At 52.5% G+C, this 17,386-nt stretch overlaps 1 protein-coding gene across 1 annotated transcript in view; it reads right to left on the reverse strand.

Annotated features, from left to right (window-relative positions):
* Positions 1-6,152, reverse strand: part of LOC124657361 (homeobox-leucine zipper protein ROC6-like) — a 16,638-nt gene extending 10,486 nt beyond the window's left edge. The window contains exons 1-7 of the mRNA XM_047195927.1: positions 5,534-6,152; positions 5,185-5,435; positions 4,954-5,071; positions 4,105-4,842; positions 3,925-4,026; positions 3,611-3,832; positions 1,817-2,523 (exon numbers count right to left, since the gene is read on the reverse strand). Coding sequence (XP_047051883.1) covers positions 1,817-2,523; positions 3,611-3,832; positions 3,925-4,026; positions 4,105-4,842; positions 4,954-5,071; positions 5,185-5,435; positions 5,534-5,701 — 2,306 coding nt within the window. The 5' untranslated portion in view covers positions 5,702-6,152. The remainder of the gene's footprint in view (positions 1-1,816; positions 2,524-3,610; positions 3,833-3,924; positions 4,027-4,104; positions 4,843-4,953; positions 5,072-5,184; positions 5,436-5,533) is intronic.
* Positions 6,153-17,386: the final 11,234 nt, after the last annotated feature.

Genomic DNA, 17,386 nt, shown 5'->3' on the forward strand with positions numbered 1-17,386 from the left:
CATTATTAGTACTAGCATTGTTTTAGTTACAGTAGCTTTGTGAGTTTAATTTCATACAGTGAGTAGCTAATGTTTAGAAGCAGAGATGTTTTAATTAGTTTCAGGCAAAAGTGTCAGAAGAACCAGAGATTTACTAACTTAAGACCTTCAGTACAAGGAGTATGAAGGGGCCAAAACTAGCCACGGAAATACGCTTCGCTCGGGTCGTCCCCCGCGGGCGACGACCGGGCGAAACCCTAGCTCCCCTCGCCTCCACTCCATCTCCTCCCTCCTCCTCCGCCGCCGTCGGCGAGGGCCGCCGGGCAAAGCCCGCGCGGTGCCGGCGGCGGCGGGACCTCCTTTACCCGCTCGCGGTGCGGCTGCGCGGCTCGCGCGGCGAGCGGACGGCGGCGGTGCTCCTAGGGGCTCTCCGAGCTCGGTCCGGCGGCGGCGGTCCGGCGAGTCGACGGCGGCTCGTGGCGGAGGGTTGGGCGGACGCGGCGTGCGGCGGAGGGCGGCGATGGAAGGCGGCGGCGGAGGGAGTTGGCCGGTGGCGGCGCCGCTCGGATTGGGGCCGGGCGGGCCCCGATCCGGGCCGGACGGGCCTCGTCCGGACCAGGTGGGTCTATCGCCGCACCATTGCTTGGTCCGGATCTGGGGCCGGGTGGGCCTGGTTCCGGCGGCCCTTGGCGGCCGCGACCCGCGAGGTTCCTCCTACGTTCGAGAAGGTGGAGGCGGTGCTTGGCTGCTTGTTCGGTGGCGAGTTTGGGGATGCCGACAAATTGGCCGGCTTGGACCGGCGGCGTGGTGGCATCAGTAACGGCGCGGCTATGTCCCCGGGCGTCGTGGCGAGGGTGCTTCTTTGCGGTGGTGCGCGGTCTCGGCCGGGCTATCTTGCGAGGAGTGAGGTTGCGGCGGCGCCGTCCATGGCATTTGGCTAGCACATGGCGGCTCGGTGGTGGCTTGGGTAGGTCTGGCATGAAGCCGCAGCTGGATGGCGGCGGCGCGCCTAGAGCGCGACGCCGCGGCGGCTTGGCTGACGGGGCTTGATCGTGGCCGGCAGGCGGCCGGGCCTAATCTAGGCCTCCTCGGCCATGCTATCGCGTCCGGACGGCGTGCTCCTCCGGTGGCGGTGGGTGGATCCCCTCCCTAGGATGCCACTTGCTTTGACGGTTGCATGCTATGGTGTCGTCATACCCTCGCCGGTTCGTGTTGTGGTGTGCTGATCATGCCATGGGCTCGAGCTCGTGGGGATGGCGGGCGGCGGCCTCGGAAGGTGGACCGCGCGGGTGGCTCTACGACGGGCAACGTGGCGGTGGTGGTGGTCCTCTCTTCGGTCATGGGGATGGCGAGGAGCGAGACGATGGGGGATCCCGGTGTTGGCGGCGCTTCGGCTTTGGCAACTCCCGGATCATGTTTCGGAAGCCTAGCTTGGGGACTAGGGCGGCTTAGTTTCGGGTGCGGTGTGCGGATGCTTCCGGGTGAAAACTCGGCGCCTCGGCGCCAACGGCGGCGATGCTCGCGGGTGTCGTCACCCTCTTGGGGGCGTCGTTGTGGGTATCCGCCCCGTGGTTTGGCTCTGGGTGAAAACCTCAGACCTCGCGGTCTCGACGGCGGCGGCGCGTTGCGTCGTTACCCTCTTGGGGGCGTCGTTGTGGAGTCCGGACTCGACTTGGTTTCGTGCATCTGTCTCCAGTGGCAAGTTTAGGTTTTTTGTGTTCTTCTTTTGTTTTATCTTTGATCTGCTTTGTAAGAGGTTCTCCTCTCCACCTTGTATCGGTTCGGCCGTTGCGGCTTTATTTATAAAGCGGGGCGAAAGCCTATTTCGAAGAAGTACAAGGAGTATGCGACAAAAACAGTGTCACAAGAAGGAACTGAGATGCTTAAAATGAGAAATAATTGAAGAATACAACTATAGAATAATTCAGTACATGGAATGGAAGTGATACTTACGTTGGGACGGAGGAGTGAGACGGCGTTGCCGTGGTGCTGGCCCTTGGCGATGTGGTCCATCTCCTGCATGGCCTCGCCGTTGGCGAGAATGTCCCACTCGCCACGGCGCTGCTCGTCGCGTAGGTAGTCGAAGACGCGCTGCGGCGACGTGCCAGGTAGCCTGACGGAGGTGGTGGCGCTGAGCACGACGCCGGGCGGCTCCCCGGGCGCGCCGACGCTCTGTCGCGCCATCATCCTGACCTTGTCCTCCCCGCCGGCGCCGCGCGGCTGCTGGTCGCCACCCTCGACGCGCCACTCGTCGAGGCGGCGCCACTTCTGGGCCGCCGTGGCACAGACCCCGGCGCAGAAGTTGTCGGCCATGCGCTGCGCGAGCTTGAGCATGCAGCGGCGGCCGACGGGCGAGATGGCCTCGTGGTGGCCGTCGCCGCGCGAGGGCAGCGGGTTGGAGCAGAGAATGGCGAGGTACTCGCACTGGCGCCGCAGCGAGGCGAGCCAGCGCCGCGCGCCGAGGGCCTGGCCGGAGCGGAGCAGCGGCCGGTACAGCTCGTGCGCCGCGGCCTCGTCGTACTCGGCGTGAACCACCCACGTGACCTGTAATGTGGTGAGTACCAACCGTCAGTTACTGCATGGCATGACATGCAAGCTTTCCCCGCTGGCTCCGGCCACTTGCCGCGACAAGGCAGTAATGGCTGCCGGAGGTGAGGCCAGGCCGGTGAGGTGAGGTGAGATCGAGCATGCACATGCAGCGGTGGTGGTAGCTAGTAAAAGGACGGACGTGCAACAAGTTACGTCAAGCAAAAGCAAGAGGACAAGCCGCGCGCGCGCATGCTGCTGGTAGCTAGCTTCAGTGGTAGCATGATGATCCTGATATCATGAGCATAGTGAAATACAGAAAGAGGACTTCAGAGGTTCAGAGGAAAACACAGTTGACCAATGCAAAAACCCTAGTACTCCACTAACTACAGTAGCAGTGAAGATAAACCAAATTACGATGCATTAGAAAACAAGAAGCACGAGACGCGTCAGTGCACGATCGTAATCTGGCTGTAGATATGCTTAGGTTTGGACTCGAGCGACCTGCTTCGACGGGCAGGGCGTCACGTGGGCGTCAACATCATGCACAATCGAGGCCGCATGATTGACTAAACTACTACATACACGGCCAGGAAACCCTAGAATACTGGATCTGCAACTGCTACTCCTCCAGTATCTATCGATCCAGGCATTCCGCGCGCACGGACGACGCAGGCAGAATACTGTATGGGCTACAGAAGCATCGAAGCAATTGAAAATGGCGGTTTGGGGAAGTGTGACTCGTGCGGGGTCGTCGCGGGCCGGCACGGAAACCGACTGATCCGCCGCATGCACGTCCCGGCGCACGACGGACGGACGAGAGCATTGACCTGCGCGCCATGGATTCATCCTCGTCGTCTCGTGAAAGCATAGAATACCGGGACGTGCGTGTGCGTGTGCGTGTGCGTGTACGTAGTACGTCCCAGCTCTTAATGCCTGCTCACTGTAGGCGCCACATGCCGACGCTCGCGCCGTGCGGTTTCGACGCAATCAAGGCAACCGATTCATTCATGGTGGCGGCCATGGCCAGTTAAGCCGGAGTACGGGCGACGCGTGGGTGTGCGGTTGATGATGCCATGATGGGTCGGTTGCCGGAGTAGCGTACCTTGGAGTAGCCGTTGCGCATGTCCTCCACGACGCAGCCGGAGGGCAGGAGGCGGCAGCCCATGTACCCCGCCGCGGCGGCGCCGTCGTTGGGGCGGAGGACGGCGTCGACGGAGACGTCGACGACGGCCCAGAGGCCCTCCGCGTGCTGCTTGCAGAACCGCAGGAACGTCACCTCCCGGATCGGCACCAGCGGCGACAGCACCTGCAGCTCCGCGCGCATCTGCAAGTAACACGGTCGAGTGAGTCTCAGACTCTCAGCTGAGCGCGAAATGGACGTGTCCATGTCCATGAACTGATGAACTGCATGCTCACCAGTTGGATCGAGCCGCTGAGCGTGCCGCCCATGCCGCTCGAGATCATCTCCATCGTGCTCGCCCGCGCCACCACGCACGGGAACATCTCCGACCACCGGCCCTGCCATTGTTAATTTGCACCCATCGATCAGCTCGTGTTTGTTTATCATCTGGCCTATGTGCTCACGCACGTACGTACCGCGTCCATGAGGCTGCTCACGAGGTCGACGCTGCTGACGATGGCCACGCCGACGTCGCGGGTGGCCTCGGAGACGAACCCAGCAGGGCTGGGGCCGAGCACGCGCGCGAACGAGCGGCGGTACTCCTCGTAGTTCATCGTCTGGAAACCCCCGCTCTCCAGCGCCTGCTGCTGGCCGAACCCGCCGCCGCTGTCCAGGCCGCTGGGCAGCCACAGCGGCTCGTCCACCTGCGCCACCTTCACCAGCTCCTCCATGGCCGCCAGCCCGAGCTCCAGCAGCACGCCGCGGTCCATGGCATCACCCGCTCCACCAACGCCGTCGTCCAGCCCGCCCCCGATCATGCCGGCGGGCAGCCGCATGCCCGCCGCCCCGCCGCCCATCAGGTCGGGGATGGACTGCAGCACCGAGCCGCCGCCCATGAACCCGCCGTTGGCGCTGCCGACGGCGAGGTCGAGCCCGGAGAGCGACGACGGGAGGCTCAGCGGGGACGAGATGGCGGACACGGGCCGGCCCAGGAACTTGCCCGCCAGCGCGCACACGCGGTCAAGCTCGTCCTTGAGGCGCGAGTTCTCGATGCGCAGGTGCTGCTCCTCCAGCGACACGTCGCCCAGCACCGCCGCGCCGCCGCAGTTGCCGCACATCGGGCTCCGCATCGCCTCCCGGATCGTCATGTTCTCGGTGCGCAGCTTGTCGTTCTCTTGCCGCAGCAGCGCGTTCTCGTGACGCTCGATCTGCGTCTGCGCGCGAGCGGCGTCCATCGACACCATAGCATAGGTAGCTTGTCAGATCAGCACGTGGAATTGAAATTGCATGTTTATGGATCGATCTATCGCCAGAAATAAACGAACCTTCATCTGGGTGCGCCGATTCTGGAACCAGAACTTGACCTGGCGGCTCTCCAGGTTGAGCCGCCGGCTGAGCTCCATCCGCTGCTTCTCGTCCGGGTGAGGGCATTCCTTGAACACACTGCAGAAGTCACGTACGCCAATTATTCAGTCAAGCCCGCCGTTTAGTTTAGGTCTGGGACTGGACAAGAATTTCCGAGAAAAAAGTTTCCATGTCAAAGACTCATGGCTTACGCTTCGAGCTCCTGGATTTGCTGCGGCGTGTGGCGGTGGTAGCGCTTCTTCTTCTTGCGCGGGTTGCCGTTGTCCGGGTCGAGCTCGTCGCCGGACGCGCCGTCGAGGTTGTCGCTCCCGGAGCGGCTGTCGTTCTCGTCCTCCCGCCCGCGGACCAGCGAGTCGCCGCCGTCGCCGACGCTCCCGGCGCTGCCCAGCAGACCGCCGAGCCGGTTCGGATCGCCGAGCTGCCCACCTTCCATGTTCGTCTGCTAATAAAACCGAGAAAATTCAACACAATTAAGACCAATTAAGCAGTAGCAACGGAAAGCTGGGCAATTAAGGCCAATTAATGAACACGTTGTCTAACCAGGCCAAGGGAGAGGCCGGTGGAGGACGAGAAACCGCCGCCGGGTCTGGGGAGGTTCGGCGAGGGGAGGAGGCGGCCAGCTGGGTTGTGCATGCCGGCGCCGCCCCCGCCGGCGTCGTAGGAGAAGACGCCGGAGCCGGTGCCATCGAACATGCCGCCGAAGCTCATCGATCAGGATAGCTACAAATGACAGAGAAAGACTCTCGTCTTTTTCTCGGACTGAAATCTCCCCTCGTCCCGGGAATTGATCCACCTACCAACCCCAGTGGATCCGCTCGGATCCCGACGATTTATCGGATTTTTTACGAGGAGAGAGAGGAGGAGTACTAGGCATTAAAACGGCAGGAACGCGCTATAGATGGCATGGCGGGCGCGAAGGTGGAAGGGAATCATGGTGGAGGCAAAGCGCAAAGAAGGAAAGAATCTCCACTTCTGGCTTCCGGAGATGCTACCACTACTGCTACCAATCAATCGATCTCTCCCCCGGCTATATATCAGCCGCCGTCACAACAACGGCGGCGATGGCGACGAGCCTATCAGTCAGGCTATCGCTAGCGTGGTGGATGACATGAGTTCGGGGAAGGAGAAGGGGGAGGAGAGGGGTTGGGAGGCTGGCAGCTTTGGGCAATGGATATAACTGAGCCAGCGCGTGAGCGTGCTAGATAAAGCGAGACATGTGGAGGGTCTACGTCTACCGGGGGAGCGAGCTGGATAAACGGGGTCCGCTTCTCTTACCGCTGCCTTGGAAACTCAAGTCCCCTCTTTCACCGGTACTAGGATTAAAAAGGAGTGGAAATCATACAGAAATGATAGGTGCCAAACTTATTTTCGTATTTATTCTTAAGCAAAATATAGAAAATTCAGAAACAAATACGAAAACAGATACTCTCGCAAACATATACAGACCGAGTATGATGCGGACACGAATAAACCGAATAGGATGCGGACACGAATAGAAAATGGAAGATTATGCATTTTATTGATCATGAATACATTTAAATGCGGACTCAAATAGAAAACAGAAGATTATCAGAACCAAGAGAATTTAGAAACAAATACAGTACGAAAACAGATAATATTGCAAATATATACAAACTGAAAAGGATGCGGACACGAATAGAAAACGGAAGATTGTCAGAACCATGATATTTCATAAACAAATACGAAAACCGATAATATCGTAAATATGTGCAAATTGAATAGGATGCGAACACGAATAGAAAACGGATGATTACCGGAACCAAGAGACCACTTAAATCATGTAGAAAAACTCAAGTAAAATGACCAACTTGTTCCCAACCATGGCATGATTGCTCGTTGATTACGGCGTTTTATTGACCACATAACATCGGTACAAGATGGATCCCTAACACAATCCAAGATAACATCCACAAAAAGCTTTCAGCTAGAGGGCTCACATGAACATGGCTAAGGTATGCTTCCGCCACATTAATATGACGTCCAACATGTTTAAACGAACACATAGAGAACCTTGAAGCGAGACTTTCAATGTCGCCCACCATAGTGCCAATAGGGGACCGATCCATATGACCGGAGCTAGGATCTTTTTCGCGATCACTAAGGGACATTGGAACCTTTGTCACTTGTGATCACGAGAGCTCGCCTTACCACCATAGAAGCTACGCCAACGATGATTTCTTGACATGCCAGCTTGAGAGCATGATCTCAAACCACAACACCCTAGCTAGCCCTTTCCGATAATGATGATGGGGAGATAGCATTGTCCATATTTACACGGTGGTGGAATCCAACGAGAGGTGGCGGAGGATTCACAATTGGTAGTGGTCGAGGTCTTGGAGATGGGTGTGGGCAATATCTTCCATTCTTGACTTCATTTCTTTCCCCCACGCAGGTGCCATCAAGTTGCTGCTAGGGCTACTACCGCTTGCAAAGTAGAAGCTCTGCCGAGTAAATCGAAGATCCGGCATTTTTGTACCTAGAGGTGACCTCAAGCATGAGATTGTTTGCTTTGGTGGTGTAATTCGGCAAAGTAACGTATCGTGGCCGCTAGGTTGGCCATGCAGAACATCTTGTAGAATGGAAATCTCGCATTAGTTGGAAACGGAAATTCGGTTTCCGCTCGTGGAAACAATAACCGAATCGGAAACGTCATCCCGTTTACGAATCAGTTAGTAAAATTATTCAATTTTAGCTTCAGTTCTGCAAAATTACGTGTCCCTTGCCTATTTCCACTGTCCTTTTCTTTTCTGTGAGAAAAACTACCAGGAAAGTTTCCCCTTTTTTTTTAACCCCATGGCCACCGTGTAAAAGCTATACTGATATCGTTGAAGAAACGGGTTGAGGGAAACGAACAAACGGGCCAGAAGTAGTGTAGCGAAGAAAAAATGAAGTGGGGCTGACTCGCCCGCACACGGCCGGGGCCTGGGCTGGGAGGCGAGAGTCAAATGGTCCCCACCGTCGACACCGATGGCCGTAGCCCCCTCCGGCGCGTTTCGTCCCGTACCGTGCGTGCTACGTACCCCACGGATCTGGCAGGGCTCGCAGCTGCTGCTAACCCATGCACACCAAATCTTTTGAGAGAACGATACTACTGTACTGAGTTAGTGTAGGCATTAATTTACCTCGCCAGCAATTAACCGTTCAGCTCAGCTCGCTCGCTGTCAGCCGTGCTAGCTTGCGGTGGCGACTGGCGATAGAGGGGAGAAAATGTTGGCGTGGAAAAAAGTGGGGAGAGGAAGGAGGTGCGTGAGTCGTGACGGGGACTTGTCACGGGCGGGGTCTTTTTCTGGATCGATCGGACGCTGCACACACACGTACCCTGTACGGTCCCCACGGATGAATTTCCGGAACGGCCCCCGTGTCCGATACGAGACGTGAGCGGCGGTGCACGGGCCGCGGCAGGGGCATGGAGGGCAGAGCGCGTGGAGACGAGACGGAACGGGGAGGAGTAAATGGTGGCGGTGGACCTTTGGCTGGTGTAACGTAACGTCCTTCAGTCCGGCAGCTAGCCGCGCTGGGCTGGCAACGGCAACGGCAGAGTAAATGCCGGCGGCGGGCAGCGCACCCACTCGCGCCGTGCATGCATGCAATTCGCCGCGGGAGCGGGCGAGGCGAGGCTGGCGCCGTGCCACGAGCTTCGTTCGTTCGGTGAGGGCAGGGCTGCCGCCGCTGCCGCCGTATTCATTGAGGTGTCGCGCGAGCCAGCGCGTGGAGACGATCGACATCAGCTCATCTGGCCGAGACCAACGTCTCGCGCGCGGGATCGGTCCTTAGGGCATCTCCAACGCGGGGACGCAAAACGTCCATGTGCGTCCGTTTTGGTTAAAACCTGTCCCAACGCGCGGACCCAAATCGCGAAAGCGGACGATCCGTGAGTCGCCAGACGACCCAAAACCGACACAAATTTGGGAGGCTTTGCGTCCTCCCGGACGACTGCGGGCAACTCTGGACATCCGTTTTATCCGCCCGACCCACATCTTCTCTCTCCTCTCTCTTCTTTTTCCCATGGAGATGGCCGAAATAGCCACCGGAGTTTGGCCGGCCGACCAACTGCCGCCGTTGCACGGGCATGGCGTACCCCGGCGCCGACTCCTCCACTTTTTCACTCATGCCGGAAGTCGGCTGCTCCCAAAAGAGCTCCGGCGACAAACCTCGCCGACGACGACGCGCAAGGCAACGACCAAGGGCGCGGTCATGGGCGGAGCTCGCCGCGAGCACGGGCGCGGGAACCGGACGCCGGCCGCTTGCCACGCCGCCGTGGGCGGAGCTCGCCGCGACGGAGTGCGGGCACGGGCGCCGGCCGCGCGAGCCACGGGCGAGGGCGGAGCTCGCCGCGACGGGCGCGAGCACGGGCGGGGCGGAGCCCGCCGCGGCGGGCGCGAGCACGGGCGGGGGCGGAGCTCGCCGCGACGAGCACGCGAGCGGGCGGGCACGGGCGGGGACGGCGCCGGCCGCGTCGGCCACGGGCGGGGGCGGAGCTCGCCGCCGACGGGCACGGGCGGGGGCGGAGCTCGCCGCGGCCGGGCACGGGCGGGGGCGGAGCTCGCCGCGTCGGCCACGGGCGGGGCGGAGCTCGCCGCGACGGGCACGGGCGCGGGCGGCGGGCAAGGGCGGGGCCGAAGCTGGCGCGTGCGCGCACGGGCGGGGGCTCTCTGGCCGCGCGGGAGCTTGCGTCCTGGCCGCGCGGGAGCTTGCGTCCTGGCCGCGCGGGAGCTCGCCGTCTTGGCCGCACGGGGCGCCTATCTGGCCGCACCTCTCTGGCTGCGGGCGGCGCGCCTATCTGGCCGGTGGAGATGCCCGGGCGGGGGCGGGCGCGGAAGTCGCCGGGCCGGGGCGAGCCACGGGCGTTGGCGTGCGCGCCTCGACGCCGGCCGCTCGTCACGCCGTTGGAGCCGGCCGCCCCGCGCTGCAGCAGTTCGCCTGCGTCGCTACAGAGCCGTGCGCCATTGCAGCTCCGCCGGGGCGCCCCTCCACCTCTCTTCCAGCGCACAAGCTCCAACCAGCGGAGCGGACGGGCAGCAGCCTCCATCCAGCCATCCAGGCGACGGGGACCGAGGCGAGGACCGACGGAGCTGTGCTTGGCAACTAGTACTAGTTGGGAAGAAGAACAAGGAACAATAATTTGGGTCGCAACAGCGTTGGGGAATAAAATGCGTCATGACCATCCGTGCGTATCCGCGTGTCCGGGAGACGACCCAAACAGACGTCCAGATGCGTCCATTTGGGTCGCCCGGTTGGAGATGCCCTTAGCGCGCGTGTACGTCGATACGTGCATGGGGGTAGGCTGTACGTACGCCCTCAACGGCTGCCGTGGGTCACTGGTTCGGTGCTCCGTTCTCGCGCGTACGTTTGTCGAGATTATTTTCTATACTACCTTGCGTCACGAGTATTCACGAGTATTCACGAATTTGTTACTCGATATAAGAAGCCATCAAACTATTTCATCTTACTCAGCCATACACGGCCATTCTTGATTTACATCTCCCGAGATACATGCGATTGGTTTGTCATTGCTCCGCCATCAAATCAACCAAACTTTTTCTTTCTTTTCTCTGACAACAACGATATCGACGGAGACACTGCCAATCCTCCATTGACTTACGATCAGGTCGCGTCGCCACGTTTAACAGCAACGACAACCAGTTATATCGATGAGGAACAAAATTCGTAACAGATTACCGTTTCCTCCTTGCAGGAGATATTAAGGGATGAGGGCTTCTAACCCGCACGCAATGCTGTCGGCGCACGGGTGTAGAAATTCCTTCTAAACCGACTCGGACGCGGCTACTCGTAACGACAAATCCTGACCGGAACGAGGTTGCAAGCCATGATGATTTCGCACCTCGTCTGAAAAGCACCGTGCTAGCACACTATTTATACTAAACAATTTTACTTGTTATGCCTCTAAAGCTTATACTATATGTTTTTGTCACGCACCATTTATTAACATAACATCTAATGATAATATTTATTCTATTTAGCAACAAGAATCAACACCAATACTATTATGGAAGTGCAACTCGCTCCTTAAATTACATTATTTTTTATATTTATGCTGGAGAGCATCTCATTGAACATGAATCCATTTAAACGTAAAAATAAATCATAAAATATGATAGACTGCCGTCCATTCAGGGAACAATGTGTGGAATCGAGTTGTACCATAAATGTGTCTTCCTTTATCTGGTCTATTTGAATTTTTAAAGAGCGTTGCATGATGTATGAGTATGACACATACACCCTACTGGAGATTTATAGTGCAATTATCTTTTTTTAGATATTAGTACTGTATTCTAGGGCATACGAGGTGTGAAAAAGTGGTTTTTCCTCACATTCTCTTCTCACTACCTTGCTAGTTGGTACTACATATTATCCCAGCTTACTAGTGATCCCGACAATGAAGCAGAAGATTTGTCCGTACAAGTTAAAACTTTGTAAGCGGCAGAGTAAATGCCGGCAGCGCGTGGGCAGGCAAGGCAATTTTGATGAAAATAACCCTTTCGGCGAAGAAAAGCACGGAATAATCCTCTGGTTAAACTATTTCATAGGTCTAACCCTTTTGTGTGGCGTCCTTGTTATCGTCGCCACACTTATCTGTGTGGCGCCCATGCGAACGGCGCCACACATCCAGGCCGACGTGGCGCGGTCGATACTCCGCGCCGTTGACCAGTCGGCGTGGCAGGGCGTGTGGCGCCGCTCCCATGGACGCCACACATCCACTTATGTGTGGCGCCCGAGCCGCCCCCAACCCGACCCAACCCTTCCTCTCTCTCTGTTTCTTTCTCTCAAGAACAAGGGCGCCGGCCGGCGGTTCCCCTCCACCCCCACCAAATCCCTACCCCAATTTGCGGGATTTCCTCAGATCTGTCCGTGCATTTCGGTACCCATCCATTCCTCAAGGTATTCCCATTCGTTTCCCTTCGATTCATCCACTAATTTCATAGATTTTGCTAGATTTGTGCATGAACCCTAGATGTGAAATCCTAGATGTAGTTGTTCATTTTGTGTGGATTTGAAATTGCTTTAGACATGGAACACTAGATATGACACCCTACATGTGATTGTTTATTTGTTTCAACCCATGTTCTAATGTATGTGTGATGTATTATGTGTCATGGCTTATATATATGGTGATAGAAATGCTAGATATATTCTCATGTATGTGTTAAAGTCCATATTGTAATGTATGTGTGTATGGCTCATATTTGTTAGGAAAACCCAAATTTAGAACATGTATGCCGAAATTGAAGCAATCGTTGTCCATAGGTTGATCCATCCTAAGTATATTTTGGATTTTCTTAAGACTCAACCCTATTGGATATGGTGTTGAGCTCCGCACCCATTCTTGCCTATGAGACAAATGTTAAAGCTTGTGAAACATCGAGCCTACCGATCTTCTCCCGTTCATCTCGCTTGTAAGCCGGGGGTCGCCGAACATGAACGCCGCGGCCATCACCGCGCTTGTCGACCGGTGGAGGCCGGAGACGCACACCTTCCACTTGAGGGCCGGCGAGATGACCCCTACTCTTCAGGATGTTTCCATGATCCTTCGTCTTCCTATTTAGGGCGAGCCACTGTGTATGAACACAACTTCCGATGGGTGGCGCCAGCAGATGGAGGCGCTTATTGGCATGGCTCCTCCGGAGCCAGCAAATAAAAAAATATAGAGCTCCCACGGGCGCAAATTACAAGTGGATAAAGGATAACTTTGCTGAATGCCCCGAGGGGGCCGACCGGGACATACACCCGAGTGTACTTGTGGTATGTCATTTCCATGACTGTCTTTGCTGACAGTGGTGGAAAGTTGGCTCATTGGTGTTGGCTCAAGGCGCTTACGGTTTCCCTTAAAAAAAACATCCGTGTTCACATGGTGAACATGAACAATTTTGTCCATCCCTACTACAAAGTCAACAACACATACATACATGTGCATAATAGTTAGCCATAGTCAAAACAAATAAATCTAGGGTTTCTATCAATACAACCTACCCCTAACACTTAACCTACTTGAACATACCCTAAGATCCCAAAAAATTGATTTCAATTGGCAAATCAAGTTAGGGTTTCACATCTAGATTCAACCAAATCCATCATTTCATTTGGTGAAAAGAAGGGGAACAGAGGAGATTACCTTAAGAAACGGGTGGGGAAAAATCTCCACGAACAAATCCAATGAAATCCACCAAGATTTGAGAGATTTGGGTGGAGGAGAGAGGTGGGGTGGCTGGTCGGAGGAGGAACAAGATTTGGGAGGGGGAGTGAGCTGTGGTTGGGCTAGGAGGCTCGGGCCGCTACACAAAAGTGGATGTGTGGCGCCCATGGGAGCGGCACCACACGCCCTGCCACGTCGGCTGGTTAACAGCGTGCAACATCGACCACGCCACGTCGGCCAGGATGTGTGGCGCCGTACGCATGGACGCCACACCAGCATGTGTGGCGTCGCTCCGAAGGACGCCACACAAAAGAGTTAATCCAGTGAAATAGTTTAGCTAGAAGATCATTCTGTGCTTTTCTTTAAAGACTAGTACAAATGCCCGTGTGTTGCCACTGGTTCTCAAATTTTATTTCTCAATGCACATAAATAATTTAAAACTCATTATAAAAATTTAAACCAAATCAAGGATATTATAATGTACTATAGCATGCTAATACGAAACACAATAACAAGATAGCATTGTCATACAACTGCATTGTTATGAAGAACGTTATAATAATTGACATCGTTTATAAAAATTAAATAAGCACTCCACTAATTATTTACATTAAAAGAATATACTCCTCGATGCTCCTTAAATACTGTCGTACAATGCTAGGAATATTTTCTCCCGCTTCATTTTTACTGTACTTGAGCAAGCATACCAAAAAATTCTTCTTGAGCTCAAAAACATTCTGCACAAGAATACTTCACATTAACATGTACAGTTTATGCGGAAAAAAATGCAACGTAGTACAGCACCCATCGTGCATATTGGATGGACCACTTCTTTACCGTTCCATGAGAGTATAATGTAAAATACAAAATAGCCAGATGCATTCCTGTAGATAAAATGCCTCATCATTATCTTTGTGAATGAAAACAGAGCAAAACATTTGGGTTTAGTTTTAGATATACTCACGGGTCTAGATTTTCTGGAATACCAATTGGTGATCTACGTGGCCAGGAAAATATATCGGCATCCCAACCAGATTGTGCTAATGCAAGTGCGTCGCTTAGATAAATTGAAATTATTTGTACCTTTAATTGCATGTTGTTAGATCAAATCATTTTACTCTCCGGTGATGGCACAGAAAGAGGATCCATAACACACACACACAAGATGCATGCTTATCGATGGAGAACAAGTTAAAGTGCGGCATGGATACATAAGGAAGCAAAACCTTCAAAGGAACAATTATTAGAAACACATATAATGTGACAATGTTGGAAAAGTTAATATATTTACCAATTTGCGTGAAGAGATTTTGTAGTCTATCCCAGGCCAACTGTCGAACAATGCTGCTAACGACTAGATATTTGGCTTTACTCGCCATTTGTTACCTCCCATGGACTGAACCATCGCCGCCTGACAAAAAAAGTTAAATAGCATTAGTTAGAGAACAATCTAGCATTCCAGTACTAGTAATTTGACATTGTGTTGCATATGCAGAATTCATCTAACATATACGGAGTATATATCAAAAAAGCTTTACCGGCTAGGTAGGTACAATTGCTAAGAAAACTTAGTTTATAGTAGATTAACAATGAAAATACGAGATTGTAGTAGCTTACGTAAAAACGTAGATCCATGTAGTGCACATCATTCTCTACCATTTGTATGACCTCGTCGCATGCCACTGTTCGTATGCTGAAATTGAAGCAATCGGGGTCCATAGGTTGATCCATCCTAAGTATATTTTGGATTTTCTCAAAAAATTTAGATTCTCAAAATTTCAAATGAAAATATGAAAGCAGGAAGATTTTAGGTTTTTTCAAAAAATTTAGAATTTTATATTTTCTTTATTTTTTAAGAATTAAAATTAATAATTATAAGATTTTGTGAATCCCAGAATATTACTATTACTTTTAGCAAATTATAAGATTTTCAAATTTTCAGGTTTATGGTTTGGCAAAAAAAATTTAAAAATTTAAAAAATAAATAAAAATAATACAAATTAAAAAGTTAATTTTATTTATTTATTCAACATTATTATTACATCATTACTTTTGTTTATTAAAAAAATTATTTGCAATACAAATAATAAAGAAGTGTGACATTGACCAACATGTTAATAGGATTGATATGATACTACTATCAACAACATGCGCGCGAAGCACTTGGAAGTGGGACGGAAAGGAACCCGAAAGTTAAGCGTGCTAGTGTTGGAGTAGTGTGAGGATGGGTGACCGATCGGGAAGTTTGACCAAGGGTAAGTAATTGATTAGAGATTAAGTGTAGTTAGAGACAAACAGAAATATTAGAAATTGTGAAAAAAAGGAGTGAAAAATAATTAGAAAAAATGGATAAAAAATTAAACGAAATAGTCTTTTTGTGAAAATAAAAAATAAAAAAAAGATCTCCAGCCCCGCTACTAAAGGTGGGAGGCCTTTAGTACCGGTTCCAAAACCGGTACTAAAGGCCCTTTCGAACCGGTATAAATGGGGGGTTTCCCTACTAGTGTTGTCCCTTATATGTCGCTTTGCCCCCACTCGATCCCCTGTCATTGACTTGTTATTTGTATGGGAAGTTCTAATTATCAAGTCCAACCAAGCAAACAACACCTACATCTGGTTTCTTTAACAACATTGTTTTAGTACTTAGATAGTTAGATGCAATCAGTTTATTACTTCAACAAATCAGGATGTACATCTGATTATTTTTCAAAGGAAATCAGAAAAGGACAGTAGGTGGACACGCCCTGAAGAAATTTCATCAGTGTAACTGAGAGGATCCGCTGGAAATGATGCGTGAAAAAAAAAGCGTTGACCCAGGATCTAGCTGGAGCTTCTCGCCGGCACGATACAAGACGTGCGGGAGACAGCGTCGCCGCTCGGCGGCCGCCGCCGGTGGGGAGGCTGGGGAGGAGCACATGGAGAAGAAGCCAGCTCCAACTCTAATAGCGCCTCCACCCCGTCGTTGTCCAGCTCCAGCTAGACCACCGCCGCGCGCGCCTCCAACTCGTCCTTGTCCAGCTTCGGGCCTTCGGGGAACCAGCCATGAGATGCCTCGACCGCGACCGGCGAGGCGGTGGAAGAGGAAAGGCATCCGCCATGCGTAGTATCGTCGCCTTGAGCCGCATAGGCTGCCGCCGGCGGAGAGGTTTTTTTAACGGCCGGCGGAGAGGTGGAGAAGGGAATCGCACAGATTGAGATGAGAGATCCGAGGTAGAGGTAGACATGTGGAGCCATTGGATGCAAAATGACTTATCTACCCTTTTAACTAAACAAATTAATCAATACTTTCTGGTACTTTTCAGTACTTTTTTCCTAATACTTTCCAGTACTACTAATTTATCCACCGTCAGATTTTTTTGGTTGGACGGTTCCTAAATTCGCCAATCATAGTAAAACTTGTACTATTTTGAATAGCACCGTACTAGCACACTGTTTATACTAAACGGTTTTACTTGTCCAAAGCTTATTCTGCCTTTATACCATAATATGGTTCCATCACACGACACTTATTTTAAATAACGTCTAATGATAGTTATTATTATATTAAATTTAATAACTTGAATCATCACCAATACTGACAAAGTGTGGTTCGTATCTTAAATTACATCATTTTGGGTATGTTTACGCTGGAGGGCAACTCATTGATCAGGAATCCATTTAAATGTAGATAAAAGCAAAAAAAAAGTCTAGTGTCCATTCACGGAGAAACGTGTGGCATCTAGGTGTACCACAAATGTGTTTTAAGTTTATTTGGCCAATTAATGTTTTGTATAGAGGGTTGTATGCTGTATGAGTTTGAGAGACATCCAATTGTTGGAGATTTATATTAGTACAATTATCTTGTTTAGATTAGATATTAGTACTGTATTCTAGAGCATACGAGGCATCAACAAGTGGGTTGTCCTTGATCGCATCCTCTTATCGCTACCTTCCTAGTTGGGTGACATTAGCACAGCTTACTAGTGATCCCAACCGGCAAGACCAAAGTTTTGTCCGCTGAATTTTTGACTAAGAGCATTGATACGTCTCCAACGTATCGATAATTTCTTGTGTTCCATGCCACATTATTGATGTTATCTACATGTTATATGCACACTTTATGTCATATTCGTGCATTTTCTGGAACTAACCTATTAACAAGATGCCGAAGTGCCGGTTCCTGTTTCACGCTGTTTTTGGTTTCAGAAATCCTAGTAACGAAATATTCTCGGAATCGGACA

The sequence above is a fragment of the Lolium rigidum genome, chromosome 5 (assembly GCF_022539505.1).
Source record: "Lolium rigidum isolate FL_2022 chromosome 5, APGP_CSIRO_Lrig_0.1, whole genome shotgun sequence".
NCBI classification, from domain to species: Eukaryota; Viridiplantae; Streptophyta; class Magnoliopsida; order Poales; family Poaceae; genus Lolium; species Lolium rigidum.